General features: G+C 41.3%; 1 protein-coding gene across 6 annotated transcripts in view; it reads left to right on the forward strand.

Annotated features, from left to right (window-relative positions):
* mtmr1a (myotubularin related protein 1a) overlaps nt 1-18,011 on the forward strand; it is a 35,963-nt gene extending 17,952 nt beyond the window's left edge. For all 6 annotated transcript variants that reach the window (XM_078164168.1, XM_033651550.2, XM_033651551.2 and 3 more), the window contains 15 exons: nt 361-448; nt 616-710; nt 829-936; nt 1,030-1,128; nt 5,611-5,694; nt 6,202-6,351; nt 7,369-7,557; nt 7,691-7,876; nt 8,001-8,159; nt 8,247-8,294; nt 9,414-9,506; nt 9,649-9,762; nt 9,844-9,887; nt 9,969-10,101; nt 10,642-18,011. In XM_078164168.1, coding sequence (XP_078020294.1) covers nt 361-448; nt 616-710; nt 829-936; nt 1,030-1,128; nt 5,611-5,694; nt 6,202-6,351; nt 7,369-7,557; nt 7,691-7,876; nt 8,001-8,159; nt 8,247-8,294; nt 9,414-9,506; nt 9,649-9,762; nt 9,844-9,887; nt 9,969-10,101; nt 10,642-10,803 — 1,752 coding nt within the window. In that variant the 3' untranslated portion in view covers nt 10,804-18,011. The remainder of the gene's footprint in view (nt 1-360; nt 449-615; nt 711-828; nt 937-1,029; nt 1,129-5,610; nt 5,695-6,201; nt 6,352-7,368; nt 7,558-7,690; nt 7,877-8,000; nt 8,160-8,246; nt 8,295-9,413; nt 9,507-9,648; nt 9,763-9,843; nt 9,888-9,968; nt 10,102-10,641) is intronic.
* Nucleotides 18,012-18,016: the final 5 nt, after the last annotated feature.

An 18,016-nucleotide genomic window follows, 5' to 3' on the forward strand; every position in this document is an offset into this window, starting at 1 on the left:
AGCAAAAGTGACAGTCTGGGTGCTGCAGGCATTTGTAAAGGGGGACGGACTGACCCTTGCATCCTTAGATGGTTGGTCTGTTCTCAGACAGATGTGGTATTACTAAAGTTTCCATGATTGGTCACACCTGAAGGTACCTCCCATTGTGAGATACTGAGCAAGGTTTGAAAGAGAACTGAAGATAAAAGCTCATCTTGACAGACATTTATTTAGTTTTTAGTGGTCATCGCTGACTACTTCTCAGTAAAACCTCATCAGCAGCATGCTCAGTAATACTGGTGTAGGTGTCAGTGGTCCAGGTCTGCCTGCTGGTCCATGCTGGGTGTTATGGTCCCACTGACAGGTCTGTGTTCTCTACAGAACCTTCCAGCTTTGAGATACGGGGCGCAGGCCACAATGTTTCAGAATCAGGTTCCTCTGCTACCAGGAGAGACTATTCAGACCACAGGTAGGTGCACCTCACCTGTCCCTCACCCCTGTGTCCATATTCATCGTGTGTACTATGTAGGAGGCAGTATATATTTGAAAACATCACAGTGAATGTACATATTAATGACCTGTCCATAGATCAATAACTTTATTTCTTTGTGTGTGTGTGTGCATGCTGACGTGCAGTCAAGGATGTAATGTATATCTGTCCGTTCAGTGGTCTGGTTAATGGAACCCTGACCATCACAGACTACAAGCTCTACTTCTCCAGTGTGGAAAGGGTACCTCAGATTTCATTTATTATTCAGTACATTTAACTCACAATCACAGGACTGTAGTCTCTCTGTAGCACTGTGTGTCTTTGCAGCTGTTTGATTATGTCCGTCTGTGCTCATCCAGGAGTCTCCGTTTGTTCTTGATGTGAACCTGGGAGTCATCAGCAGACTGGAGACCATCAGCGTTCCCAACCAGGGAGAGAACACCAAAGGACTGGAGCTGGTCTGCAAGGTACCACAGAATAATCTCATCCTTTCAGCCATAACTGTGATGAGCCTGTAGTGACACTGATGGTTGATGTTCGGATGTTCTGTTCTGCATCAGGACATGAGGAGTCCCAGGTTTGCTTATAAGACAGAGGAGAGCCATCCAGATGTGGTGGAGCTGCTGGCCAAACACGCCTTCCCCCTCTCCCACAGCCTGGTAGGCCTTATTCAGATGTCTTCATTAATGTTGGCTACAAATAACATTTTTGTGTACTGTAAGCTCCATATGTTGTATTAGTGTGATCTCTATGACAAGTGTTAGAATGATAACATAGGCTTGTTGTAGTAATTGCAATTTAACAGTGTACACTTGTTCAATTGAATCTACAATAAGGCTTTTTTTAATTGATAGGTGCCCCAAAAAGAACCAGTGTAGCCCAGTGTACCAACATTTCACAATCTTTGGTAGCACAGAAGAGAAAAAAAAGTTTGGCTGGCTTGGGTGTGGGCCATCTCATATTGTTCTCGATAAGTATAATTTTTTACGAGGAAAAAAAAAGTATATCATGATAATGACGACATTCCGACCACCTGCTCCACCAGGTTAACATCAATAATTGAGTTAATTAAATTAAAAATTTAGAAAGATCCTAAAGAGGCTCTGTCGTCTAGTTTAGGAGGGCAGGAGGGAGGAACACTATTGTGCAAATTTTTCCACTAAATGATTGCTGCTAAATGTAGCAGTAGCACAAATCTATTCCATCAGTTAAAACACCACCCAGTGCAGAACACTGCAGCCTCCAATTCCAAAAAGACAGTCACACCCCCAACATGTATATACTAGGCATTATGGTAAGAACATGGAAGAAGTCACTTCCAAAAAAGCAACCTTCCATTGAACGTGATAGGCAATCTTTTATTCATCCAAGAAATCAGTCAGACAGCCTATCAGTTATAAATCAGTAAATAAAAATAAATAAATAATACACATGCACACACACACACACACACACACACATATTTACATTATTACTATTTACATTGTAGATTCTCACTGAAGGCATCAAAACTATGAATGAACACATGTGGAGTTATGTACTTAACAAAAAAAGGTGAAATAACTGAAAACATGTTTTATATTCTAGTTTCTTCAAAATAGCCACCCTTTGCTCTGATTACTGCTTTGCACACTCTTGGCATTCTCTCCATGAGCTTCAAGAGGTAGTCACCTGAAATGGTTTTCCAACAGTCTTGAAGGAGTTCCCAGAGGTGTTTAGCACTTGTCGGCCCCTTTGCCTTCACTCTGCAGTCCAGCTCACCCCAAACCATCTCGATTGGGTTCAGGTCTGGTGACTGTGGAGGCCAGGTCATCTGCCGCAGCACTCCATCACTCTCCTTCTTGGTCAAATAGCCCTTACACAGCCTGGAGGTGTGTTTGGGGTCATTGTCCTGTTGAAAAATAAATGATCGTCCAACTAAACGCAAACCGGATGGGATGGCATGTCGCTGCAGGATGCTGTGGTAGCCATGCTGGTTCAGTGTGCCTTCAATTTTGAATAAATCCCCAACAGTGTCACCAGCAAAACACCCCCACACCATCACACCTCCTCCTCCATGCTTCACAGTGGGAACCAGGCATGTGGAATCCATCCGTTCACCTTTTCTGCGTCTCACAAAGACACGACGGTTGGAACCAAAGATCTCAAATTTGGACTCATCAGACCAAAGCACAGATTTCCACTGGTCTAATGTCCATTCCTTGTGTTTCTTGGCCCAAACAAATCTCTTCTGCTTGTTGCCTCTCCTTAGCAGTGGTTTCCTAGCAGCTATTTGACCATGAAGGCCTGATTCGCGCAGTCTCCTCTTAACAGTTGTTCTAGAGATGGGTCTGCTGCTAGAACTCTGTGTGGCATTCATCTGGTCTCTGATCTGAGCTGCTGTTAACTTGCCATTTCTGAGGCTGGTGACTCGGATGAACTTATCCTCAGAAGCAGAGGTGACTCTTGGTCTTCCTTTCCTGGGTCGGTCCTCATGTGTGCCAGTTTCGTTGTAGCGCTTGATGGTTTTTGCGACTCCACTTGGGGACACATTTAAAGTTTTTGCAATTTTCCGGACTGACTGACCTTCATTTCTTAAAGTAATGATGGCCACTCGTTTTTCTTTAGTTAGCTGATTGGTTCTTGCCATAATATGAATTTTAACAGTTGTCCAATAGGGCTGTCGGCTGTGTATTAACCTGACTTCTGCACAACACAACTGATGGTCCCAACCCCATTGATAAAGCAAGAAATTCCACTAATTAACCCTGATAAGGCACACCTGTGAAGTGGAGACCATTTCAGGTGACTACCTCTTGAAGCTCATGGAGAGAATGCCAAGAGTGTGCAAAGCAGTAATCAGAGCAAAGGGTGGCTATTTTGAAGAAACTAGAATATAAAACATGTTTTCAGTTATTTCACCTTTTTTTGTTAAGTACATAAGTCCACATGTGTTCATTCATAGTTTTGATGCCTTCAGTGAGAATCTACAATGTAAATAGTCATGAAAATAAAGAAAACGCATTGAATGAGAAGGTGTGTCCAAACTTTTGGCCTGTACTGTATATACATACACACACATACATATACACACATATATATATATATATATATATATATATATATATATATATATATATATATATATATATATATAAATTTAAGCAATATCACACTCGGCCAAGTGCCGAAGACAATCACAGCCGTGACGAGATACAAGTATAACATCATGAGCTCGAGTGTGACTTTTATACAACAGTTCAACAGTTACATAAGCAAGGCTGATTAAGAAATGTTGAAAAATGAGGACAAAATAGATAATTTAAGCATTTTATTTGTCTTCTGCCAACAAAAATAGTTCCCTCAGGACTCCGATGTCATCGTTGCTATGTAACGCAGACATGGTGCGCCAGGCACTTACTCTTTATACACATTTATCTGCACATTTCCATTAATTGTGCAGCCGGTGAAATAAGTCTCTGGTGACTGCATGGTGGAGTGTCGCTTCACAGGCACAGCCGACACTGCCTTCTGATCTGACAGTATGCTGCTCCATCGTTTTCTGCTCTCCATGGATGGCTTGTAGTAGCTTTTTAACAAGCTCTCAGATGTGCAAGACAAAAGGTATATTTTAGGGCCTGACTCCTAATTAGAAGACTAACTTTACACATAGGTTATGTTAAAACAACATCATACCTGTGCCCACTCACTGTCATGATGTCCCTAGCTTCAAGACCCACATCTGACAGCTTCTGTATGGCAGTCGCCCTGAGGCTGTGATTGGTGTAGATAGTTGTTGTCCTCGCCTCTTTGCACATCTTTGGCAGCATCTGTGCGAGTGAGTTTATTCCCAGTGGAGATTTAGTGTACCAGATATTGTCTGTGTGAGCTGCTGTCATCCTGGGCTTCAGATAAAGGGCATTTGCATCTGGTGGAAGTTTGTTTAAATACTTTTCCAGGGATGCAACGCAACTGCTGACCTAACTGACACTAACCATCAGTTTTGATTTGATGGTTGATTGCAATCAGCTGTGAGGCTGAGTGATACATACACAGTGAAATAACCATGATGTTGTACTCCAATATCGCAATATCGTCACGGTTTTACTGTCTCTCGACCAATCAGATTGCAGGGCCGGAACTAACTGTTGTGTGTGTGTGTGTGTGTGTGTACATATATACATATATATATATATATATATATATATATATATATATATATATATATGTGTATATATATATATATATATATATATATATATATATATACATATATAATGCGTTGTGTGTGTGTGTGTGTGTGTATATGTATGTATGTATGTATGTATGTATGTATTAGGGTTGGGTCGGTTCTCGGTAATACCAATTCGGTCCGGTACTCCGTCTTGGACCGGGTTTTATTTTTTGAGACCGACCGGACCGCATACTCGGGCAGAACGTACGCGGAGCCGCCACCGCGGAGGTCCGCCCGGTAAAAGTGGACGTCCGCAAGCCCTGTGCGCGCAAAGCAAGACCGCGCGGACTTCGCTTCGCGCACCAGTGTCACACAAAAGACTGTTAGGCAAGTATTTTTCACATCGCGGGGATTTTTCACGGACATTTTTACACGTAGTCCGCTCCGCTTATAGTTAGTCCGAGTCTGTGAGCACCTGTGACTGCATCTTCACCAAGCGCACAGCAAGCAGGAGAGAGAGGGGGGGTGGGGCGGGGACTGAGCTAGGAGGTGCGAGTGCGCATGCGCCTCTACTGTAGCCTGGAGTTTGTTTAATAGTGACGGGGAGTCGATAATGGTGGACAATTTACTCTCGACGAAATCAAGGAATGCGCCATTATGGCAACACTTTGGCTTTGAGCCAGATGAAGGAGGCAACCCTTGTTTGCACTGATTGAGTAAGCTGCAAAATTTATTTGTAAGGAATAAAAGAAACAACTTGTTACGGTCACTCTGTTGTCCTAAGGTCATTTTTTATTTTAAATGAGTCAATTGCGCCCCCAACTGGCGAAAATCCGGTATTATCGACTTGATGCGGGTTTTTTTTTTTTTTTTTACAAAAACCGGACCGTTTTTTTCTCATACCGACCCAACCCTAGTATGTATAAACTGCATGTAAATTTGATAGTGACTGAGTGCTAACATAATGTCCTGTGACTTCCTGTGGCAGCCCGTGTTTGCCTTCCTGTACAAAGAGCAGTTTCCTGTGGATGGCTGGAAGGTGTATGACCCAACAGCAGAGTACAGGCGCCAGGTAACACACACACACACACACACACACACACACAGAATCTGTTGCTGTTTGGTCCATCTCAACAACACAATTTGTGTGTACACTTCATGAATTCCATCAGTTAATCAACAGAGTTATATCAAGATCACCTCTTTGCTGCTTTCATCTTCTCTTCCAAACACAAATACTGTTTTTATTATTCACTAATAATTTCCTAAAGGTTCCACTGTGCCAGTTTTTTGTAATGTGAAATGCTTGTACAGGAAGTGTTGCGTTTGATTGACAGTAGCTTACAGTGCATAATGAGGGCAACTAGAAATAATTAATGAATGAAAATCAGTACTTTCATAGAGAAGAAACTTGGACTGATGACTCTGCTGTGGTACTGATGAGGTTAGTGCTGTGAAATACAAATTAGTATCAATGAATCCCACAACAAACCTCCCATTCCACAGGAAACATTGTATAGCACTGCTGTATGGAATATACTTTGTCCTTATGGTTCCTTGGTCGGATGTGTTCTGTCAGGGTCTCCCTAATGAGAGCTGGACCATCAGCAAGATGAACAGCACCTACGAGCTCTGTGACACCTATCCCTCCGTCGTGGTCATCCCCACCAACATCACAGATGAAGACATCAGACGGGTGGCCGTGTTTAGAGCCAAGCATCGCATACCGGTCAGTCTGAGACGCTCACATGCCCACTGACAGAGAGTTTGATGCCGAGACAGTTTAATACCACCTTTGCAAACAGCAGTTAACAAAATAATCTGTCAAACCATGTTCATCCTCTCTCTGCTACAGTTGTCCAAGCTGCTTAATATTACCATAGACTGGGGTCAGTATTATAGCTGTTTCATTTGCCAAAGTGCATGCAAAGTTCAGAAACTGTCTCTCAGTGTGTTTGTGTATATTTAAATTTGTTAATGTGTACAGGATTTGTACATCTGTCTCAAAATATGAAAAAAAGAATGCAAATGACCTCTTATTAAAGTAACTTAAAGTTACTTTCATTTTGTATCAATATGGCGCTACCGTGGACAAACAAGTAGGTGTTTCCATGAGCACCACCACTTTGTGTTGTTAAGATAGCTGCGGCCGGAGGCACTATGTTTTAAGGTTGTCTGTACATCCGTCTCATGCTTGTGATGCCTCAAGGGAATTTCTTCAATTTTGGCACAAATGTCCACTTGGACTCAACGATAAACTGATTAGTATTTGGTGGTCATTGGTTAAAGGCTAGTGTTACGTTACAACTGTCTCATTCTTGTGAATGTGAAGAATAAACTAAACTGGTGAACTGAAAAATAAACTTGTGGTTGAAGGTCAAAGGTAGCCTCACAAAATATGTTTTGGCCATAACTCAAGAAGACATATGCTAATTATGACAGATGTTACAAACTCCTACTACTGTCTTTTAGTACTGAGTTTCAGTATTAGGTTTTGAGGTATGACCTCAGCTAGGCCACTCAAGCTCATTGGTTTCTACAGAGGATTTACATCTCACAAAACACCTCACGAAAATAAAGTTTCATTTAAAAAAAAAAATCCAGACACTGTTTTTTTTTTTTAATGTTACTCAAACATGAGGGAACAGTGCATTTTTTCGGGACTATTTTCAGCAGTGGATTAATCCACATTTGTGGCAGAAAGATAGTATATGTGTGTCCTGACCTTGCCCTGCTCTCCCTGCAGGTCTTGTCCTGGATTCACCCAGAGTCTCAGGCCACCATCATACGCTGTAGCCAGCCGTTAGTCGGACCTTTAGACCGTCGCTGTAAAGAGGATGAACGCTTCCTCCAAATCATCATGGATGCCAACGCCCAGTCCCACAAGCTCACCATATTTGACGCCCGGCAGAATAGTGTAGCAGACACCAACAAGGTACAGCACACATCTAGCTTGCCTCTCTCCTCACCTTCGTATTACATGCTGACTAATTTTGTTCTCTCTCTCTTGTCAATCCCTCCACTCTTGCCTCCTCCTCCTCCTCCCCTGCTGCCTCCACCACATGTAGGCAAAGGATGGAGGGTATGAAAGTGAGAGTTTTTATTCAAACGTGGAGTTGAACTTCCTGGAAATCCCCAACATCCATGTGATGAGGGAGTCTCTGAGGAAGATGAAGGATGTGGTTTATCCCACCATAGATGAAGCCCACTGGCACTCTGCTATTGACCAAACACACTGGCTGGAGTACATACGGGTACATCACACTATAAAGAATAATTGTTTTTTTATCACTATAGAACATAGACAGAGAATGTATCATAAATATCTATCACTGACAGCCCACTCAACTGTGTGTGTGTGTGTGTGTGTGTGTGTAGCTACTATTAGCAGGAGCAGCAAAGATAGCTGATAAGCTAGAGTCTGGGAAGACGTCAGTGGTGGTTCACTGTAGTGACGGCTGGGACCGGACAGCTCAGCTCACCTCGCTGGCTATGCTGATGCTCGACAGTCACTACCGCACTCTCAGAGGATTCCAGGTCACACACACTGCATCACAACATCAACTGTACACTGTAGTCTTCATCTGTACAACATAATAATGTGCTGTATGTATATGTTTGCAGGTTCTGGTGGAGAAGGAGTGGGTTAGCTTTGGACACAAGTTTGCTGCTGTAAGGAACAGTTACTCTGATGATCTCACCGTTACATCATCCTTTATGACGAAAACTTAGTCCACTAAAGCAAATGTTGCCATTGTAACTACTAGCATGACTTTGAAATCGGCTGCTGCCAGACGTGTATTTACATGTTGAAACCTGATTTTTTTAAGCATATTTTATTGATTTTAAACAAATATCACATAACACAAATAATATGAATGTACAAATATGAAAGAGCTCATCTTTGATGCAGTAATGTGTAGTTAACTTGTGAGCAATTAGGAGGAGGCCTAGAATGCAGAAATTATTTTGCACACCCAGAAACAATGGTGATAAATTCTTGATCTGTAAAACACTGGGGATAATTAATGTCGATTTTTGAGAAAACAAAAGACAGATTTCTCAAGATAATGAGATACTTTATCACAAAAAACAACTTTGTTTTCTCAAGATGATGGAATACAGATATTGCAGTCAAGTGAGCCGTTGTTTGCGTAATTATTGTAATGAGGGAAAACAAAAGGACAATTTCTTGAGATAATTTATCATATGAAATTTGGCCTTCTGTTTATCGACATAAATGAACCCATTATCACAAGGCAACAAGCTTTGTTATTCTGAGATAATGAAATTTTAACCCGTGATCTTGAGATTAAAGAACGTTTTCTTGTGATAAAATTATATCGTTATCTCTATTCAATTCAATTCAATTCAATTTTATTTATAATGCCCAATATCACAAATCACAATTTGCCTCACAGGGCTTTACAGCATACGACATCCCTCTGTCCTTATGACCCTCACAGCGGATAAGGAAAAACTCCCCAAAAAAAACCCCTTTAACGGGGAAAAAAAACGGTAGAAACCTCAGGAAGAGCAACTGAGGAGGGATCCCTCTTCCAGGACGGACAGACGTGCAATAGATGTCGTGTCTAGAAATCTGCCTTTTGTTTTCTCAAGAACTGACATAAATTAACCGGTTTTCACAAGAAAACAAGCTTTATCTCGAGATAAAGAAATAATTAACTCATGACCTTGAGATAGTGGCATTAAAAATACAATTGCAAGCAAGGCCATTCTTGGCCTCTGAATGTTACTGCATGTCCATTGAAAGTATTTTCTTTGTTGCAGCGCGTGGGTCACGGTGATGAGAACCATGCTAACTCAGAACGCTCACCTCTCTTCGTCCAGTTCATCGACTGTGTTTGGCAAATGACTCGCCAGGTCAGTCTCTAGTGGCTTCAAATCCTGAACAACTACTTATTCAAGAACCAAACCTGAGTACATTATGCATTTTCATATCAATTGTAGGCATTTAGAAGCTGCCACTCTTTACTTATCAGTCATCACTTTTTTTCCCCTGCAGTTCCCGTCAGCCTTTGAGTTCAATGAGTTGTTCCTGATCACAGTGCTGGACCACCTCTACAGCTGTCTGTTTGGTACATTCCTCTATAACAGTGAACAGGAGAGGGCATCCAAGGTACGTGCCATTCTTCTGTTAACAGGGGTGATGGGTCTGTAAGAGCCATGTCACATCAAACTCTTCTTCTGTCCTGTGCAGGAGGTACAGACCAAGACAGTGTCCCTGTGGTCCTACATTAACAGGTAAGTTTTTCACCACCTTGACAAAAGTGATGTAGTGAAGTAGGAGTGATTCTCTGACTGTTCAATGCTGTCCCCTACAAGCCAACCTGAGGACTTCACCAACCCCTTCTATGTGGACTATGAGCACCACGTTCTGTATCCACTGGTTTCCTCAAGACATCTGGAGCTGTGGACCGCCTACTACGCCCGCTGGAACCCTCGCATGAGACCACAGGTACGTGCTCTGTGGGAGGCGATGGAAGATGGGGCATTAAAGGGACAGTTCACCCCAAAATCAAAAATACATATTTTCCCTCTGACCATTGGTTATCAGTCTAGAATGTTTTGGTTTGAGTTGCAGAGTGTTGGTGATATCGGCCGTAGAGATGTCTGCCTTCTCTCCAGTATAATGGAACCAGATGGCACTCAGCTTGTGGTGCTAAAAATGCCGAAAAAACACATTTGAAAAACTCAGCAGCAAAGTCTCTTTCCAGAGATCATGACCCGATTACTCAAGATAATCCAGACTTTGTTGTGAGCAGTTTCATGTAGGAACTATTTTCTGTCTACCGAACTACAGCCGCCAACTCTATCACTGCATAGAGGCTATAATGCTTTGTTGTAGAGACTACAAGGTTTCCCACTTTAAACTAAACCATAAGTGTTGGATATGTAGGGGCAGTTAAAACCTGCATGCTGGTTTGTTATCATGTTGTTATCCATGCAGAGGAACGCTTCAGTTACTGACAGTGTGATTGTGTGACGTATGTTTCAGGTGCCGGTGCACCAGACGCTGAAGGAGCTGCTGATGCTGAGAGCAGAGCTCCAGAGGAGGGTGGAGGAGTTGCAGAGAGAAGCCTCCTCCCACTCCCTGTCCTCCTCCTCTGAACACTCCCCCTCACACACCACAGGGACTCCCCTGCACACCGCTGTCTGACTGACACACACACACACACACACAGAGTTAAATGCATGTTTTAGCCCAATTACTATAAATACTGATGTTTACAATGTGAAGGAGCCTTTACAAAGAGAATCCTAATTTTATATTAACATTCCTAAAATCTCCTCAAGATGTTTGTTAAATAAAAATAAAAACGTATTTAAAGACAGTATTAAAACTAGCCTGACACACCTGTGCTTATTATTTATATTATTTAAAAAATCTCTAAATTCAGAAAGACCGGCTCCCCCTGTACTGAGGGAATCTTACCATTCGCTTCATAGTGTTTTTGTTTTTGTATGAAGAATTACTTCTATTTGTCTCAGGGCTCTGATATTCACATGACTGCAGAAAGCTGCCAGTAACATGGTAACCTATAGTGTAGCCTCCCTCACACTTTTTCCCTTCTTCTTCATCAAGGTTGGAATTATTATGAGCTGTGCCACACTGTCCAAAGTCATGAAGAGAAACCTTCACATTTTTAAATGGAAACCAGGATTACCACCTCAGCGTCACATGCCTCTGCAAACCAGTCAAGTTGCACTTAAAGTGTACATCCATGTCTGTGAAAACATGGATGCTTCACACACATCTTCACCCCAACAACACAGAAGATTCATAGACCCTTTTGGGGCCTTTTCTTTAGCTGGAGGCGAAACACCACTCACCACCACAGGGCTGTAGGCTACATAGGAGTCTTAAAATGTCGTCTTGCTGTGTTATTGGGAGCCAGAATAGAAGGAGTCATGGCTCAAAACTTAAATTTTATCACATACCGGCTGCCGGTTAAATGCTAGCCGTTGTCGTGCATGCCCAGCTGCATCGCCGTTAATCCAGTTCAGCAGCTTCCTTAATTTGGCCCTCCATTAACGCGAGTAGTGGCGAAATACCTCAATAGTCTGTAGGATCTGTAGCAGTTGCCATTGTTGCTATCCTCACCAGTTACCCACCAGCGTACAGCTTGACATCAGCATGGCGCTGATTGGCTAATCGCTAGACCCGCCCACACCCCCGGCGTTCATTGGTCCGTCCATCGTTTGGATGAGATAAATCGCAAATTCATTGCAGTGTGCCAGACCAGAGATGCAAGCCTACTCAGTTGAGTGGGCGGGGTCTATGGTCTGGAACCAGGGTAGTTAAATGCCATAGGACAAAATGATCGGACAGAGGTGATCATTAAAATGCTCACATGTGCAGTGCACACTTAATATCAGGTTAGGGAAAAAGTATTTACTGTTGTAGGGATGAATGACTTCATGTGTATTAAGGGTTATTATGTCCACCTAATCAGAAATTGGAAGGGTCTTAAGTAGGGATGTACGATACCACTTTTTCCTTCCCGATACCAATTCCAATCCCTGAACCTTAGGTATCTGCCGATACCGAGTACCTATCCAATACCAGCGCGTAAATGAAAAAATGAATAGGATATGAATTGTTGTATGCCTCAACTCCTAAAACTCTATGTAAAATATTAAGAAATAAATACATAATAGTAAAATGAATGCCATAAAACTTTTTTAAATTATTATCCAGTGTTGACACAGATCAAGACACAGGTTAAAGTGCAGCCACACAATTTGGTAAAAAAAGATATTTTAAAGGCTACAGTAGAATGCTTTTTAAACTCTGCTCCCTTTCCATTTTGTTTGCCTGTAGCGTGCGTATGCGTGGGAGGCATTACGTGGTATCGGATTGGTCATAGGCTGTACTCGCCGATACCCGATACCACATTGTAGGCAGTATCGGAGGCATTTCCGATAATGGTATCAGTATCGGTACAACTCTAGCAGAGATGGGGACTCGAGTCATTGTGACTTGGACTCGAGTCGACTCGAGTCGCTGTTTTGATGACTTGTGACTTGACAAAAAATAAAAAAACTTGAGACTTGACTCGGACTTGGAAGTGAAAGACTCGGGACTTGACTTGACTTGAGACACAATGACTTGAATGACTTGAGTGTTATTCACATCATGTTTTCGGTTAGAATATAAAATTAATAAATTCATTTAAAAAATAATGTCGATTACCCGGTAGGAGCGCAGGCTGAGAATGGCGTTGTCATGATTGGATCACTCCCCTGTCAATCAGTCATGCCCTCTCTACGTACCTTACGTGTTTATTGGAGAAACACGCCCTCTTATATCAGATAGGCATCAACATGTCAGCGGGAGGGGTACCGAGAGTCATCGTCTTCGGCTTTCGGAATTACCATTATGATGGCAAAAGACGAACAGCACAGTGCAAGACATGCGGCATAAACATCTCGGACAGCCAAGCGACAACTTCAAACTTTGTTCGTCATTTGAAGAGCCATTCTGCCCAGTAAGTGCTTGTCAATTAGCTAATATTATCTGGTTAGTCGGTAGTTAGCTAACGTTAGCTTGATACGATACGGGGGTGGGGTGGGGTGGGGGTTCGGTTTGGTGGAACTTGTTTTTCTAATTTATTTGCTAACATTAACCCCAGAAAACGTGAGCGAACATTCCGACCGGTTCATCACAAGACCGGCTGTACGTTTTATGAATGAGCAACACAGGGTTAAACGAGCTAAATGGGTGATTTTGGCCGCTGCCTTGGTTAGTGTGTGTGTGTGTGTGTGTGTGTGTGTGTGTGTGTGTGTGTGTGTGTGTGCGCGCGCGTGTGTGCGCGCGCGCATGGGGGTCCCCGCAAAGTAAACATTGCAGCGATGAAGTCAATGTTTACTGACAGTTACTTCTATCTTGTCTTTTCACTTTATTAAGATCAGATTCTGCAGGTAAAATTACAGTAATAAGGTGACTTGACTTGGACTTGACTTGACCTATTACAGGACTCGACTTGAGACCTACTTGAGACTTGTACATGTGTGACTTGGTCCCATCTCTGAACTCTAGTCTTAAGAGAAACATTGGATTTCTCCGTAACACTAACGTTTTAGCACATTAGCTAACATTAGCTTCGATAGCAAAACGAACTGGAGGAAACCGTTCAAGTGTCGTCCTCCTTTGTAATATTGGCACAGTAATCAACCACAAAGCCGGCCATCCCACCTTCAGCAATCCTGTCAAATCATCCATCCACTGAGTGAGAGCATACGGGTTGGCCAGTCTGGGCCCTTTGGGCAATGTTCACTTTTTTAAGTAACCCTCGCAGTCCCAGAGAGTGAGTGACCTGCTATGGTGCGTTTGTAAATTCAGTCTGACGCTCTACACTAAAATGAGAGCTCTGTTGGTCGGAAAAACAGAGCGTTGTATTTCTATATGAATAAATAAACTGTGAAGTTAATCACACATTCAGTCCTCTATGTGCTCTGCTGCACCGTCTCCCCGGACAGAGTGCCTAGAGCACTCTGCCACTCTGAGAATGCAGTGCTCTGAATTTACGAATGGTTCAGTTTGTGCCAGAGTGCACTCCAGCACTCAGAATGGGTATTTCTGAATGCACCACTTGCATCATCTTCCTCCATTGTCTAAAACAAGCCAAAAGAACTTGCTAGCTAGGGCTAGCTAATTTTTTGTAGCGAGCTGTTTTGCCTCCAGCTAAACTCCGCCCACCAAAAAACTCCATACTGTTTACTAACGGTAAAAGGGTCAATACAATCAGCAGTTTCAAGGTGGATACCCAAGATTAGTGTCACTAATTCAGCATCTGACCAAATGTCTCCCCTTCTGTTCTAAGTTATGACCTTGAATATTGGCCAGAAAAGTGTTTCATGCAGAATATTATGATGTCACAGTGAAGTTAACCTTTGACCATTTGGATATAAAATGTCATTACCTCAGAATTTTATACTATTAGACATTTGTGTGAAATATTTTCATAATTAGCATATGAATTCTTGACTTATGGCCAATAACATGTTTTGTGAGGTGACAGTGACCTTGACCCTTGACCACTAAATCCTAATTAGTTCATTGTTGAGTCCAAGTGAATGTTAGTGCCAAATTTGAAAAAAAAAATCCATCAAGGTGTTCTTGAGATAATGCATTTGCAAGTATGAGACAGATGAGGTCACAGTGACCTTGAACTTTGACCTGTGTCCATCAAAATCTAACCAATTCATCATTGAGTTCATGTTGACATTTGTGCCATATTTAAAGAAATTTCCTCGAGGCATTGAGATATTACGTTTACAAGAATGAGACAAATGGACAGCCTGAAAAAATAATGCCTCCTGCCACAGCTGTCACTGGTGGCAAGGTATAAAAAAGTGATTTATTTTTTTTTTTTGGAATAGGAATCACAAAAAATAAGAATCACATTTCTGACATTGTTATCCCTCACCTACTTCCCACCTGCAAACACAGCGTGTTCGATGATCAATAGCCCTCTTCATTATCTTGACACTGCCTTACTGTACATGTTGTCCTTTTATTTTTATTTTATATTTAAGTTTTTCTTTCTTTATGTTGCCTTCCAGTCATGTCACTGGTTCCTCGTACCCCCAAACACTTTGTCCTTTACTGTAAATCACTTAAATTTCTAATCAATTTCTCACAAATGAACCAAAAACATAGGTGTGTATGTCGAGCTCGTCCCAGAGAGTCAGATTATGTGAATTTATTGACTGAAAGCAGCAAGTTCATCGAACAGTGTCAAAAGAGGTGTGAATTTAGGTGAGTACATGTATATCACTAAGATATTTTTATGTTTTTATTACAGCTCAGATTTTATAATAAAGAGGAAAATACATTTACTTTAAGGAATGATTTGGTCTATTTTGTAATGTTAAGGTATTTCAAGTACATATCAAGTTTCCATCCAACTGAGTCAAGTAATTCTAACATAAACCAAACAATCACCATTTATGTGATTAAATCAAATCAAACTGAGATGAAAAGACTATGAGAGTTTATGTAACTGTAGTTCATCAAATGTACCTAATTTACTTGCATATGTATTTCAAATATTTTAAATATTCAATACATTTTATTAAATCAGGTAAATTCTATGAGCTATAGTTAAATAAATTCTCATAGTCTTTTCATCTCAGTTTTATTTAATTACATAAATGGTACTTTTTTTTTTTTTTACATATAATTTTACATAGAGTAAAATATGTAAACCAGACAAAATAGACCAAATAATTCCTTTGAGCACATGACCAGATATAAACAATCCAAACACAGTGTGAGACACAAAAGAAATATATTAAACTAAAAGTTTATGATCAGTGAAACCAGAAAACATTTTTGCTCAGTTTCTGAAATGATAGGTAAATTATTTCAATGCAATTGATTACTGGGCTGAGTTTTCTGGAAATCTGACCCACAATCTGTACAATCAATGTAATCTCTAGGGTTTTTGTGCTTTATGGGGATTTAGGCAGGTTTCATTATGTTATGTATGTTTCATGTATTACTTAGAATGTGGTCCCTCAGCTTTAAAGTAACTAATGCATAGCTGCAGTGAAAGGGGCCGCAACAGCTGTGCAATGCCTGCCAATTATAAATACAATCATTCGATCAGCTCTCGGACAGTAATACTGAGTGCTGATCATTATGCCGTTATTTCAAAATTTATTCACAATAACCAGAAGAAATATGTCAGACCATGTGCGGTTGCCTGACTTGACTGAGATTCGGATGAATGATGCAGCAGAACCAATTAAATCTTCCTGATTCTGGCTACCTTGGCTGTTCTCAAAAAACCGACCTGGCCTGAGAGCCCACTAGCTTGTCTGGTAGATCGGGCATCCCATGTACAAAGGCTCTGTCTGTGCCACACCCGCCTGCAGGTTCAATTTCAACCCACAGACCTTTGCTGTGGGTCATGCACCCTCTCTCTCTTTCCCCCTTTCACTCCAATGCCTCGTTTCCATTTTCGTATGTGTACTGCGATGAGTTAACCAGGAATCCATTCATTCCCATGGGAATCTCAGATTATAAACTGATATCGGATGTGCCTGCGAAACTCATCCCCTCCCCTCCGTTATATTTCTGTCCCAAATTTGCATTGAGTTCATTCAAAAAATTTAACTTTTTCAGTGGATTTCACAGAAACCGTATGACAGTGTGCTAGCTTAGCTAACAGGCTGCTAACTAGCTAATTGGTTGTTTCCTTCAGTTCAGTTGCCTGTGTTGATTTTCAAGTGAGTTTGTTTGATTAAAAAGAACTTGTTTATCCAGTTTTAACACATTGTGAATCTGAGTAATGTTATTCTGCTAAAATATGGTTATATATTATTTACAGTCTAACTGTCATTGTGACTCATTAAGCTGTTCATACAACTTTTTCCATGAAATATTTAAAAAACATACCATGTACCTGGCAGGCCAACATCTTCACTTATTTGTTACCATACAATATTTGTCTTGTTTCTGTCCCTGTAATGTTCCAAGCACATATACCAAAGTGCAAGATGGTGAAACGTGGACAAAATTAACCTCTACTCCAAGGCTACAGTTAGTTTCTGTCAGGTTTCTAACAATCTGTAAAGAAATGCTCTTCCTTGCATCGGACACTAGAGGCATCATCTATATATTTACAAACACCAGTCACATATGTAAGTGGAAACCAGGCGTAAAGCTTTCCTGTCCAATGAAAGCAAAATGTCACAAAAATAATCTGAAGGAAAAAAAAAAAAAAAAAAAAAAGTCCTGGCCCGGCATCAGCCCAAAGTTAGCACACAAGAGGAAATTAGGCCATGTCCGGTTGCACCACTCGGCTGACACTTGGTATAAATGACGCCTCAGAATAGGGCCAAATAAACTAGCTTTATTTCGGCTGCTGACACTGCCATAACTTGGCCACTAGCGAAAAGTGACCTGGCCCAGTTTCGGCTCAAACGAGAGATGAAATACATCAGGTTGCTCCTGGCTGAAACTCAGGATGAATTACGCCTCAGAATAGGGTCAAATAAACTGACCTGATTCTGGCTGCAGATGCTGCCATCACTGGCTTTAGCCGGCTAACATCATGTTAACCTGAGTTAGACCACATTTAAAGAACGCGGTCCAGAATTGTTAGAAATGAGCACCCATCAGATTTAACCCTCTTACAACTCTGTCCTTTTTTATTTCTTGTCTTTCACAGTGTTATGACATCCCTTTCATTCTTATACAATGTAACCTTTAAATCACACTGTAACTGTGGCATGTGATCGTGCAGATTTTTTAAAATGTAAATAACGTGTCTAATCATGAGAAGTTAATCCTCCTAATGAGCCATACTTACTTCTTACATTCCATTTTAAAAATAAAAAAAAGTAAGACATAAACACAA

The sequence above is a fragment of the Epinephelus lanceolatus genome, chromosome 22 (assembly GCF_041903045.1).
Source record: "Epinephelus lanceolatus isolate andai-2023 chromosome 22, ASM4190304v1, whole genome shotgun sequence".
NCBI lineage: Eukaryota > Metazoa > Chordata > Actinopteri > Perciformes > Serranidae > Epinephelus > Epinephelus lanceolatus.